Source organism: Notamacropus eugenii, chromosome 1 (assembly GCF_028372415.1).
Source record: "Notamacropus eugenii isolate mMacEug1 chromosome 1, mMacEug1.pri_v2, whole genome shotgun sequence".
Taxonomy (NCBI): domain Eukaryota; kingdom Metazoa; phylum Chordata; class Mammalia; order Diprotodontia; family Macropodidae; genus Notamacropus; species Notamacropus eugenii.
Genome location: NC_092872.1, coordinates 493453836 through 493468173, shown reverse-complemented (window position 1 = coordinate 493468173; position 14338 = coordinate 493453836). Strand labels below are relative to the sequence as shown.

Sequence of the window (14338 nt, the reverse complement as noted above, 5' to 3'; positions counted from 1 at the left end):
AACTTAACTTCCTCCCACCTTTTCAGCTTTCTCCCACCTCACTCCTCACTCTTCACCACATACATTCACCACGTTAATCCAGGAACAAGACTCTCCATCTCGGCTCTGGGCATCTCCCTAGCTGTCCCGAATGCCTGAAGGGCTTTCTCTGCAGCTTTACCTATTATCTTCCCTGGCTTCCTTTGAGTTCTGACTAAAACCCCATTTTGTACAGGAAGCCTTTCCCAATCACTCTTTTTTAATTTGTTTTCAGTGTTCTACAATTACTTCCATATAACTTAGATTTTTTTCACCTCCCTTCCCCTCCTTCCCTCCTACCTCCCTCCTCCTCCCTGAGACAGCATAGAATTTTATATAGGTTCTACACATACATTTCTATTAAATACATTTTCACCTTAGTTATGTTGCATGGAAAAATTAAAATGAATTGGAGAAATCATAAAACAAACCAAAATGTAATACAAAAGAAAATGATCTGCTGCATTCTGCAATCAAATTCCATAGCTCTTTCTCTGGATGTGGAAGGCATTTTGCCTTAAAAGACCATTGGGAATTTTTTAAGTCCTTGCATTGCAATGAACTTCTAAGTCTACCAGAAAAAAATTCTTGCACACTGTGGTTGTTGCTGTGTACAAAGTTCTCCTGGTTCTGCTTCTTTCACTCAGCATCAGTTTGTATAAGTCTTTCCAGGACTCTCTGAAGTCTTCCCGTTCATCATTTCTTACAGCACAATAGTATTCCATTACATTTATATACCACAATTTGTTCAGCCATTCCCCAATTGATGGACATCCCTTTGATTTCCAGTTTTTGGCCCAATCACTCTTAATTCTGTTGCCTTCCTTTTGTTAATTATTTCTTGTTTATCTTGCATATAGCTTGCTTGTCTCCCTCATTGGATTATAAGGGCAGAAACTGTCTTTTGCTTCCTTTTTTATCTCCAGAGCTTAGCACAATATCTGGTACATGTTAGGTGCTTAATGTTTGTTGACTGATGATTGTTTCTGTTCCCACATTATTTTGGTCTCTTCTAGATTTTTGTATTTTGAACACTTTTTGTTCCATGTAATTTGGAAATTATGAGTATTCAGTATGACTACATCTATTGAAGACATTATTCTTAAGTTGTCATGTATCAGTCTTATATCCAGGTGATTGTCACCTGGTCAACAGTTTGGCTTATGATGATGGTCCAGTTTCAGGACAGTTTATTGAGTGAGTTCCCCAGAATGGTTTCAGATCTGTAATTATGGTGTGGATATTTGTCATTTGTCAGTGCATTAAAGACCAAGAACTTCTGAAGTTTAATTATAATCACCTGATCGTGTCCTACAAGGTATTTAGTAGGTGCTAATATTTTAATCATTTTTTCAAAGATCAAGCATTTACTTTTCTCCCTCCAAACACACACATACACACAGAGAGAGAGAGAGAGAGAGAGAGAGAGAGAGAGAGAGAGAGAGAGAGAGAGAGAGAGAGAGAAAAGAACCCTTAAAACAAATAAGTAAACTTGAGCAAAATTAATTCCCATATTGACTACGTCCAAAAATGTGTCTCATTCTACCTTATCTTTCTATAGGTGCTAAATTTTTATAATCTACCATGCTGCCCAGTTTCTACTGTTTCCTCATCTATTCTACATTGATCAAAAAACTGATTTTTTAAAGAAAAACTCTTCTGAAATTTCTGATAGCAATGACCTATAACCCTTCTTTAATTTCTGGTGGCAATGACCTACTCCTGAATTGCCATTATTAATCCTCTCTCCTTCCCCAAACAAATTAGTAAAATTCAGCTATTTGCTCCATACTGCTTTGTCAACATATTTTTGATGGATTTCATGTGTATAGTCTATGGAGGGCCTTTTGGTTCTGTTCCTGGATTTTAGCCATTTTATAGACTTTATATATTTTAGTTACACTCAACAAATGCAGTGGCACATACCTGTTTATCAGCCTATCCTGTCACTTAGTAAAATGATGCTTGTTTATTCCAAAAGTTTAACTGTAGTCTTTTTAGCCGTTAATGATGTTTTTTAAGAGGACTGTCAATCCTCTTGCTCTTTTTGGCTAGGATGTGTTATTCTGTTACTCTTTCTATAGCTGCCTTAGGGTGATAGACCTTGTGTTTTGTTAATGTTTTGTTAGTATATTTTCCAAATCTGTTATGTCAGTTTTATGAGTTGGCCTATCCTTGGAGGGATCACGAGTGTTCTCACCTTTTGGTCCTAGGTAGAATCAAGTTTATCTATTATTGGATGCTAGTAGAGTGTTTTATTAATAATTCATGTGTCACTAGGAATTGTTTGAGTCAATAATTGTGGGTTTTATGCACCTCATTTGGGCACACCACTTTCCAGTTTTAAAGAGAAGCTAGAGTTTTAGTCCCCTCCTTCTCCATTATTTATTATAGTAACAGTACGCCAGCTTTTTGTTTCTCGCTTGAGCCAACTTGCATTTTTGTTATGTGAGATTTCTTGTAACCACACATGCAGATTACCAAGGACTTTCCATGCCCCCTTCTTCAGGTGTTCTCTTTACCCTCTGGTTTCTTCATTCCTTTTGCTTTCAGTTGCTAATTAAAGGAGTCTGGACTTCTGATACATGTTTATTCTACTGTTTCTATCCTTCATATTTCTGTTTCTTTTTGGCTGTTGTCTTTAGTTGGGCACCATGTCGTTCAAGCTTTCTGTTCCATTTACCAGCTAGATGTTGGTGTCATCTTCCATAGATCTTTAATAGTTCTCTCAGGTCCTTCCTGTCATCATGGTGCTTGTCATCTGTCCTTAAGGGTAGTCCTCCATAGCTCCACCTTTCTTTTTAGGGTTCTTATCATGGAAAGACTGCTACATATGCATTAGGGTGCAAGTTCTGAAATATTTTTGCATTTTCTATCAAATACTGTGAGAGAATATCTTCATTCATTATGTTTATGCCAGCTTTTTGGAATGACTGTTTTGGTATAACTGGTCCACTAGTTGAATTCATGCCATCAACCTGAAAAGGGCTTTTCAGAAATCCAGTCAAAGTATACTTATCTTTTTCAAAATCATTTGAGATGTTGGCTCTGTTCCTGTCATTTATTTTGTTATAAGATGAATTTTTTAAGATCTCCATCACTGTGTGATTATTTTTTTGTTAGATACAGTTTTGAAGTTTGCATTAATTGAATATTTTTGACTACCTAAGATTCTTCTTTTCTCTATTTCATTTCTCATTTAATTTAGGCTTAGGGACAAAGTCATTTTTTATTATTGCTCTGCACTGAAGGACTGACAAAAATAACATGTAACCCTTGCCTACATAGCTGGTGAAATGTTTCTAATTTTGTGCACATTGTTATGAGGTAATGCTGGTGCCTTATGAAAGTATTTGTGTCTTCAGTCCATTTCATGTGTACATGGTTTGCCCACTTTAGCACACCATCTGTTCTGAAGGATGTTTGTGGGATCTTGACATTTCTGATTGGTTCCATTGTGTTGCCTTCTTGTGGTACTGGAATACAAAATAATTTCACTCATTTTGCTCTTCTCTAGATCAAGCAGATCATTATGATGGCTTTAAGAAAAGCCAGCTTATACCTCTACACCTTTCCATTTATTTCTTAAATTCATAGCAACAGTTTCATTACACTGACTAATCCATTCAGTTATATTGTCAGAGCCCAACTACACAGGGTTTCAGGGCTCCTGTCAGACCTCCACTGCTTCTATAGTTATCTCAAGTTCACACAGAATCCCTGTTATACATCACATTAAAACTCTGGCATCCCCTAATTTTGCTGTTCTGTCCCTTTCCCAGAACATGAACAATGGGTTGGATTTTAAAAGAGCTAATGATGATGTTGCTGATAACAGTGATGAAAACTTTCCATTTGATATGTTATGAATAAATTAATGGATAAAGCATTTATTAAGCCCTTCTTATTTGCAAGGCACTGTGCTAAGTGCTGGGAATTTCAATAAAAAAGCAATGAAGTCCCTGCTATTGAGGAGCTTACAATAATGTAACAGGGAAGACAACTCATATGGAAAGTTTCAGCTGCAAATCAGATGGGAAAATCTTATGGTTCTTAGGGTGTAGTGGCAAAGCAAATATTAATTACTTTTCTTTAATCCCATTTCCACTGATAAAATTATATAATTTTTTGATGCTGACCCATTTGACAATGCCTAGGACTTTGGTGGCAAAAACTTTCATTTCTGGGTCATCAGTAGCTGTGGCTGTAGCTCCTGTAAGAGCAATTATAATTTCCAAAGAATCTTCACTTTTGATTCTTACAAAAACCAAGGTTGATAAATCAGGGATTATCTTCTCCATTTGGCATTTGAGGACACTGAGACTCAGAAAAGTCAAGTGATGTGTCCAAGAGCAAATTCACATTAGAACTGGGACTAGAACCCTTAGCTCCAGACTCTCCATGCAGTGTGCCATCTGTGGTTTAAGTCAGGGGTAGTACAAGAAGAAATAAAAATCTAAGAAAATGTTCTGGCTCTTTGGCCTCAAGTGCTTAAAAAGCTGAATGCACAAATAATCACACCAAACAGATGAGTGAAAGACAAACTATTAATTCACAAATAATAACAATTCACATTTATGTGGGTTTAGAGTTTTCAGAGACTTTCATCCCAGCAACCCACCTCCATCTTTCAGATTACTATCTTCCCCACTATGTCTCTGGATAGGTTTCCTGGAAGCACTTCTCCCAATCCCTCCCCCAGAGAGAACAGCACACCAGTAGATCAAGTTGCAAAATCTTTTTTTCTGAAGCTTAGCATCAGCTTAACCCTCAGAGAAAGGAGGGACCTAGGAAAATTGACTCAGCCGTACAGTATTCTGTATCATCTTAAGTTTGGGAAACCAATGACTCTGTTTCCTATTGATAAATATTCCTAAGACATAATCTTTCCCTTTCGCCTAAACCCAGCCCATTTCCATTCTGTGCCTTATCAGGTCTCATCAGCTCAGGGAGAGGTGTCCAGCAGCCCAGACACATCTGTCAACCTCAGTGTACATTGTACTTTCACCATGACCCTGGAGGTGAAAAGGGGAGCATCGGTGCCTGTGCTCAAAGCCCTGTTGAGAGACAAGCTTCTGCGGCAATTAGAAGGTGCGCAGCTCAGGTATGGATTTTGTAGTGACCCTAGAAGGACACAAGGCTTCCCTTTATAAGATGGCAAGCTCTATGTATTGCCCAGGCAATAGTAGTAATTTGACATAATTCGGAATCGTGAAGTATAACACACTCTCCATAGAGAAAGCAGAAGAAAAACATTTATTCAGAAACCAGAAAGTCAAATCCATTGTAATAGCCAAGAAGTCAATACACATCATCACTGCAAGGGACAAAGCCATTCCCAAGCCTCTCCCCAACCCTGCTGGGGCCTTCCCACAAACAAACAAACAAACACTCACAATCCTAGCTGTGCCTGCTTGCCTGTGTCCTCTCTCTCCCTCCCCTCCAACTGCTCTCAATAACTTTCTCTCAGTTCTACTCTACCCTTCCTGTGCCACCCATTCAGCAAGCTCTTCCCACCATGTATGACTTAGACTTTCATGTGATTTAAGCAAGCCACATGGGCCTATTAATGAATGGGAAAGATCTTCCCATTTAAATTACCATTACATCTCAGCATATACACACCTGCTAGAAAGAATCATGCTATTCACCTCCTGGCAGAGAGGTGATAGATACAGGGTGCAAAATGAGACATGTATTTTTTGGCCACAACCAAGCTTTGCTTGATTTTATATATTTGTTATAAAGATATAATTTTAAAAAAAAGAACCCAACTGATCTCAGAGAAAATAGAATGAAATAATGAATAGCACTGATATTGGTCCCTATCTCAGCTCCTAGAGCTATAGAATCTCCCTTTTTAAGGGAGAGATTGAAACGAAGGGTGATAATTGTGAAATTAATCTGCTGAAGAACAAGGAAGACATGGGATCCAGGGATGAAGGATCATGTCTTTATCAGAGACTGGAGTAGAGGAAACTAGAGAAGAGGGAGCTCATGATAAATAGCCCCTAATTTCTCAGTAAAATATAAGTCTCTCATCCCTTCTTACCTCCTTCTTGCCTACTGAGTGATCTCTTCTCATAATTAATCTCTTTGTTCTTTCCTTACCACCAGCCCCTTCTTTTCTATCTTTGAACATGCCTGGGTTGCTCCTGTTTTAAAAAAAATCTCAACACTTCTTATCAGATATCTCTTTTACAGCCTGATGGCTCCAGTGATCATTCTTCTTGAGAAGCTGGATTTCCCATGGGGGAAACTGTTCATTATATCTACTTTGTCATCACCTTATTCCTTCCATGACTTCTTGTACTCCAGCTCCTACCCCATGGTTGACATGATGGTGATATAATGGCATAATAAAGTTAGGGTTACTGGACCTCTAGGGGGCAATGGACTTGGAGTGGGAAGATCTGGATACAAATCCTGCCTCAGCCACTTATTAGCTGTGTAACAATAGACTAGTCACTTTAAACTCTCTGTGTCTCAGTTTCCTTATCTGTAACGTGAGAGAGTTGGAATTAATGTCTTCTAAAGCCCTTTCCAGCTCTAAATTTATGACCCTATGATTCTATGTCCTCTGAGTCAAATCCAACAAATAAAAATTTTTATATTCCTTCTCAAATCAGGGCCTCTCCTGGGGTCAGAATTATGTCTCCTCAGTTTCCTGATTTATCCCCACCCTCCAGTTGATGACCTCAGTCTCACCACTCACATTATTTTCTTTACCACTCTTCCTTATCCTCTGCCCAACCCCATTTTGACTGGGCACTGGGCCATCTTGAAACTCAAAGGTTCTTGTTTCAGTTTGGACCCAGTAGGGACAAAAAACATCTCAGCATAAGAATAGCATTTTGGGGTGGGTGCATTGGAAATAGACTGGGGAATTCCCTGGCAACGTCACCACAGCAGTCACACTTCTGCTGGTTTTGCTGTCACAATACAGTAAGCTTTAGTGGTGTAGGCAGCACTATGACAACAATAAACACTGTATTCATGAAGGATTTGACCTTCATAGGGTTTTATTCAATCAACCATAATTTATTACATGCTTTATGCCAGGTTGCATGCTAGGTGCTGGGAATGTAAGGGGGAGGGGGGAGAAAGAAATAGTCCCTGCCCTCCAGAAGCTTACATTCTATTGGAGAGACAATACATACTAAAAAATAATAGATAATTTTGGGAGGGAAGATACTAGCAGCTAGGGAGTGGGGGTGGGGGCAGAGATCAGGAAAGCCTTCACTCAAAATACAGGGCTGGAATATTTGTTACAGGGGTTTTTTCTTTTTTTCCCCAGTGGGGAGAGGGAAGTAGGAGGGGAAGAAAATATAATTTAATTAGTTAAAATGTTAAATTATAAGTAGTCCCAGGTTTAAGTTTAAAAAAGAAATGAATGTGGTACTTGAGCTGAGTTTTGAAGGAATAAAAAGAGATTTTGTGATAAAGAGATAAGGAGGGAGTGTATTACGGATATGGGGGGTAGCCTGTACAAAGAAGACCTGAGATAGAGTTCACATATGAGGAATAGTAAGAAGGCTAGTTTGCCTGGACCAAAATTGGAAAAAAAAGGAATAGAGAAGCAGACTGGAAAGGTAAGTCAGAGCAAAGTTTTGAAGGGCTTTAAATTCCTCACAGAGGTATGTAATATTTGGTGCTACAGACCATAGGGAGCCATTAATTGAGGGGAGGAGTGATATGAACTTTTGGAAAATCACTTTGGTAACAGCATGGAAGATGGTGAAGGGAGAGACTTGAGTCAAAGAAACCAATTGGGAAACTACTACCATAGTCCTGATGAGGGTTTGACCTTCGATGGTAGTCATATGAGTAAGGAGAAGGATATGAGAGAAGTTGTAGAGAGAAAAATCACAAGATCTGTCAAGTGATTGGATTAATGGGGTAGGAGTCAAGATCAACAAAGTTGTGATCCTAGGAAGATGGTGGTGCTTTTAACAGAAAGGAGGAAGTTCTGAAGAGGTAAATAATGAGTTATGTTTTGCACATATTATGTTTGACACATCCACTTAGAAATATCCAATAGGTTGTTCATTGGTGATGTGGGACTGAAATTCAGAAGAGAGACTAGGGGAAATCATTTGCATAGAGATGATAATCGAACCTATGGGAGTTAATAATGTTGCCATGTGAGAGAGTATAGAAAGAAGAAAAGAGAAGAAGGGGATTAAGAGCCTTGGGATACACCCATAGTTAGGGAGCATGATGTAGATGAAGAATCAGAAAAGGAAAATGAGAAATGGCCAGATAAGTAGGAGGAAAACCAAGAAAGAGAACATTGTCGTGAAAACTTAGAGAAGAGAGAATAGGTAGAGAGGAAAGACTGGCCAACAATGTCAGATGCCACTGAGAGATCTAGAAGAATAAGAATTGAGAAAAGCCACTTTGGAGAGAGAAATGTCAGTTGAGTGATGACGTCAGAAGCCAGATTGGAAAGGATTGAAGGATGAATGAAAGAAAAGGAAATAAAGACAGGAATTATAGACAGCTGCTACTAAGAGTTTGGCAATGAAAGGGAGAAGAGATATAAGCTGATACTTAGACATGTTTGTAGACAGCATAAATACCAATAGATAAACTGATAGTTTTAGATAAAGAGAGATTGAAAAATGAAGAGATGATAGTGAGGTGGCAAAGGAAGGAATGGGACCAATAGGTGTGGTACCTTTTTTTGTTATAGGCTGAAGAAAACAATGTGAGATGATGTCATTGAGTTTTAAGATGTAGAGAATAAGAGAAGAGGGAATTCATGGCAAATGATTTCTATTTTTTCCATAAAGTATGAAGTAAGGTCCTTAGCTGAGAGGGGCAAATAAGAGGGAGAGGCGTGGGGGACTTGAGAAGACAAAAAATGGTTTGGAACAGCCTCTGGGTGAGTGGGATGTAGCATCAATTAGAAAGGTGTCAAAGGATTGACCTGCTACCATGGGAACTTTTTGAGATTAAAAACATAAATTTCTAATAGAGGGCAGCTAGGTGACCCAGTGGATAGAGCACTGGCCTGGAATCAGGAAGATTCATCTGAGTTCAAATACAGCCTCAGACACTTACCAGCTATGTGACCCTGGGCAAGTCACTTAACCCTTTGACTCAGTCTCTCATCTGTAAAATGAACTGGGGAAGGAAATGGCAAACCACTCCATGAGGGTCACAAAGAGTCAGGTGACTTAACAACAGACATTTGCAATGAGCCCACTCAGTGAGGTTCTCTGACTTCCTTCAGTTTCATTCAGTAACACAGGAGTAGTAAGCAGAAGGGATGAGTAATGAGGGAATACAGGGTTAGAGTTTGGCCAAGGAAGAGTGACTCTGTATTAGAAAGAAAGGGCTTCATGTGTATAGGATGTTCTGCTCTGGCATTCCTTATCCAGCTTTCTCCTCAGGCTGTCACTAACCCGTAATAACTAGGGTAGGACATTAGTGGTGGTGGAGTGTGGAAGAATTGTATAAGCAGCAATTATGAGAGAGGGGCAGTATCATTACTATCTGTGACAGAGGTGGACCCTAAGCCTCCCATGCTCTGTGGGCCAAGAAGCCTATCCCCTCGTGGACTATGCAAGTGACATGAAATGAACAGTAGGTGACTAAGTACCCATTGCAGTTACAGCCACCCGGACAGTGGGAAGTTCATTACAATTTCTGGGGAAGAGGCGTGTAAAAAGATGTGGCAAGAAGCAGCAACAGACAGAAGACTGAGACTCCAGTGCCAGGTAAGAATCCCGTAGGTAATCTCTGGGAACTCTAAGGAAACAGTACAGAAATACTCATGGAATGGCTAGCAGCCCTCTCTGCTTCCAGACTGCAGATTCATCCCTTATGTTTCTGCTCAGGGCTTTCTAGGCACTTCTCTACACATCAGTCCTTCTGTCCTTTCCTGTTGTCTATCCATTCATATCTGGGTTCTAAAGAAGCAATAAAGCCAAAGTTGCTGGCTTTCCCAGCAGCACTAGGGTTTAACTATGGCCAGGTAGAACACAGAAGATACATACATATTCACTCACCAGAACTCCCAGAAAGGCAACTGGATTGTGAGAGCCCTCTTCAAGGGTTATCAAAGGCCAGCTGCAGTGAATTTCTAAGCAGGATAGTCCTTCAAACAACTGTAATAACTGCAATGAATGTGTTCAGGTTTGGAGATACCATTCACGTTTACTCCCTGCTCATCTCATCTCCAATCCTAGTCCCTGTATCCACAGGTGTGCTAGTAAATTTTTAACAGCTTGCTAAAAATAAATAAATAAATAAATGAAAAACAAACCCCAAAGTACATTTTAAGTTTAATCTTCATTATTAATATTTTTCCATCCCTTTTTTAAGTCTAAAAATCATAAATGGAAACTGTGTAGGACAAAAAATAAATTATCCCAGATTTTTGAAAAAGAGAAAATAGTAACAGTAATATAGGTAGATAGATATTATAGATAGAAATAAAAAAATTAAAAATAAAAATCTAGGCCCCAAACACCAAAATAGCTCTGAAAAATTATATTGATGGTTTGTGATTGGTAAATTGGGCCATCTTTTGTCTCAATTCTTACCTAGCCTTTGATTAGCTACCTCAGACTAACTGAGACCTGGGAAAGATCTAAGAAAGGCCTAGCTGCCCTCTGTACCCTGAGCACTCTTCTTGACTTTTGTTTTACCCCTGAACTTTGACGACCCTGGAGGAAAAAATGAGGCTGAGGACTTTATTCAACTATTTTACTAAAATGCAACTCCTGTGCAAGTCTAGACATCACTCTATGATGTCTCCTTTTAGAAAAAAGGAGGAATAACAACAAGTCTAGAAATCAACAAAACAATAAATCAAAACCTAATTTGTAGTGTTCACCAGTTTCTGGAGAAATGCTCACACTGGCTGGCTATGAAGGGATGATATCTAAAAAAATAAAATGAAGGGGTGAGAGGGGCATGTAGTGGGAGAAGGAGAAAGGGAGAGGTAGAATGGGGTAAATTATCTCATATGAAAGAGGCAAGAAAAAGCTTTCACAGTGGAGGGGAAGAGGAGGGAGGGGAGAGGAAATGAGTGACCTTTACTTTCATTTGAATTGGCTTAAGGAAGGAGTAACAGAAACACTCAACAGAGTATGGAAATCTGTCTTACCTGACAGAGAAGTAGGAGGAAAGGGGACAGGGTGGAGGGTGTAATAGAAGGGAGGACAGATCAGGGGAGAGGTAATCAGAAACAAACACTTTTGAGGAGGGACTGGGTGAAAGGAGAGAACAGAATAAAAGGGGGGGCAGGGTAGGATGGAGGGAAATATAATTAGTCTTTCACAACATGACTGTTATGGAAGTATTGTGCATGACTACACATGTATAACCTGTATCAAATTTTCTCACCTTCTTGAAGAGAGTGGGTGGGGAGAGAGGAAGGGAGAGAATTTGGAACTCAAAGTTGAAAACGAACATTAAAAATTGTTTTTACACATAACTAGGAAAGAAGATACACAGGCAATGAGTTATAGAAATCTATCTTACTCTACAGGAAAATAGAAGGGGAAGGGGATAAGAGAAGGGGGGATAGAAGGGAGGGCATATTGGGGGAAGAGGTAATGAGAAGCAAAACACTTTTGAGGAGAGACAGGGTGAAAAGAGAGAGAGAATAGAATAAGCAGGGGTAGGGAGAATAGGATGGAAGGAAATACAGGTAGCAGTAGTAACTGTGAAAAAAAAATTTAGAATAAAAAAAATGATAAGCAGGAGGGCATCAGAAGAGCCTGGAAACACTTACACGAACTGATGCTGAGTGAAGTGAACAGAACCAGATTATTGTGCACAGTAACAGCCACAGTGTGCATGAACTTTCATAGACTTAGCTCTTCTCAGCAATGCAAGGATCTAAGACAATTCCAAAAGACTCTAACAGAAGATGACGTCCACATCCAGAGAGAGAACCATGGAATCCGGATGCAGATCAAAAAAGACTATTTGCTCCCTTTTGTTGTTGTTGTTGTTGTTTTGTTTCTTCTTTCTCGTGGCTCCTCCCGTTGGTTCTAATTCTTCTTTACAACATGACTAATGTGAAAATATGTTTAATATGAAAGTATATGTAGAACCTATTTCAGATTACACACCATCTTGGGGAGTGGGGAGCAGGAGGAGGGAGGAGAAAATTTAAAACTCAAAAGCTTACAGAAATGAATGTTGAAAATCGGTAAATAATTTTTTTAAAATATGCTCACAGTGAAAATTTAGCAATAGACTTGTGAGTTGGTTCAAGATGGCTCTAGAATATTCCTGCCTGTATCCATCATTCATTATCCTCCTAGACATTATTGTACATTCAGGTCTGGACCAAGTGGATGACTGTCTTTCCAAAGCTTCATGTTGAAGTTTCCCACCAATTGTTCTCTCTTCTGTTACAATCTAGTTTCCCTTAGTTCTTCTGATCATCTTGGCTGTCCCCTTCTCCCCTGATCCAACCTGGCTGCCCTACCCTCCTCTGACTCATCCTTGTTCTTCCTCTCTTCCCCTGACTCAACCTAGCTCACTTCTTGTTCTCTGACTCAACCTGACTCTCCTCTCCTCTTAGGGAACAGAATGCTGTGGAGACCAGCGTGTACTCTATCAAATGGTTGCTCAATATAGCTATTCTGCAGAGGGACCTGAAGACCTAGAGTTCCAGAAAGGGGATACCCTGGACATTCTCTCTGAAGGTACTGGTCTTTAGGCAGCTCCTTTTGCCAAGGCCAGTCATTAGACTTGTCATATCTAGGCTTCCCTTAGTGCTGAATTAGTCTACAAGATTCCTGTATGTTCCTGGCTGCCCCCAGGGCTGTACAAATAAAGTTCACCACTTCACAAGATCTTAGACTCTAGAAGCAGGGACTTTAGAGGTCACCTCATCCAACCCGCTCATTTTGAAGATAAGGAAATTGAGACCCAAAGATTGTGTCCCTTCACACAACTAGAAATAGAAGAGACAAGGTTCAAATGCAGGTATTGTGACTCCCAAGAAATTCCTCTTTCTAAAAGCTAAGATTCAAGAAGGTCAAGTCAGAGATTAGGTGTCTGGTTCCTGACCAGAGAGTGAGTTCTGGGACAAGTCAGGCTGAGAGTCTAGCCTGTCCTTCAGACCACCAGGCTGTATTTCTTCTCCACCTCTGAAATGTGGCCAGTTTCTCTAGTTGTTTTTCCCTTTGTTAAGCTTCTAACATTTCACTGGGATAGAATGGAAATATTTCCAGTCATCCCCTCATAGAATCCCTATAGTCTGCTCCTTCCCTGCTTAGAGGTAAGCTTCTAAACATCTTTCCAAACCTAATAGAAATTTTAGGACTCTCCACACCCCTGCTCCTTGTTGGTCAGCAACGTGAATAATTTAGATCTGGCTACTTCTAAGCATTACCTAACGACTGTCTCTTTGAAACTTTTTGGTTTCTGATTGTCATGTCCGTTTCTACCTTTTTAGTGAATGATGAGTGGTTGGAGGGCCGTTGCTCAGGTCACATTGGCATTTTTCCTAAATGTTTTGCTCAGTTGGCCACTGTGGCCAAAGAAGAGACTCCAGTGGAGCCACCCATGACTTACAGCTTCTGAAACACTCCTCGAGGAAAACCCTGGGAGTGCAAGAGGATCAGACTCCTTGCCATCACTGGAGTTCCCATTCCCACAGCCAGAGTGTTCCCCAGGAGTCTCATCTACATGAAGATTCCTCCACCAAAAGATTCCCACTTACTTTTTAAAAAAACTTCTCCACTTTAAGTTTCAAAAACTCAAAACTGCACCAAGACTCTTGGGACACCTTGCATACTCAACCACAATATTAACAACTCATTATGTGCCACAATGAAAAGAATGTACAATGGCACAGTGAAAAAATTGGCAAGAGATTTCCTAAGATGTGTTTTGAATCTTTTTCTTTATAAACAATCAACCTGATTTTTACTCTAATATCCTAGGAGAAGGAAAGGGATTGATTGGACCTGTGATTTCACTGGCATAGGGGACTCTCAGGTGAGAAAACCCCCTCTATTAATGTAGATGTTGTCTGTAATTTATGGTCTTAGAGCACTGAGAGTTTGAATGACTTAGCCTAGGTCACACAATCAGTTTGTCCCACTTACTTTAGAAGATCCAGATATCTAACGCCTGGGAGGGAATCACTTTAGCTTCCTAAGTAATAGAATCATAGGATTTGGAATTGGGAAAAGAGACCTGAAAGATGATTGAATCCAACTACTTCATTTTATAGAGGGAGAAAAGGAGGCTCAGAGAAGAAGGGATTTGTCCATGGTCACAAGGCTGAGAAGTAGCAGGACAGGGATCTGAACCTGGGTCCTCTTCCTTTAAGTCCAGTGCT

General features: G+C 39.8%; 1 protein-coding gene across 1 annotated transcript in view; it reads left to right on the top strand.

Moving 5' to 3' along the window:
* NOXA1 (NADPH oxidase activator 1) overlaps positions 1–13874 on the top strand; it is a 44486-nt gene extending 30612 nt beyond the window's left edge. Inside the window, exons 9-12 of the mRNA XM_072633113.1 lie at positions 4953–5122; positions 9635–9743; positions 12569–12692; positions 13448–13874. Coding sequence (XP_072489214.1) covers positions 4953–5122; positions 9635–9743; positions 12569–12692; positions 13448–13575 — 531 coding nt within the window. The 3' untranslated portion in view covers positions 13576–13874. The remainder of the gene's footprint in view (positions 1–4952; positions 5123–9634; positions 9744–12568; positions 12693–13447) is intronic.
* Positions 13875–14338: the final 464 nt, after the last annotated feature.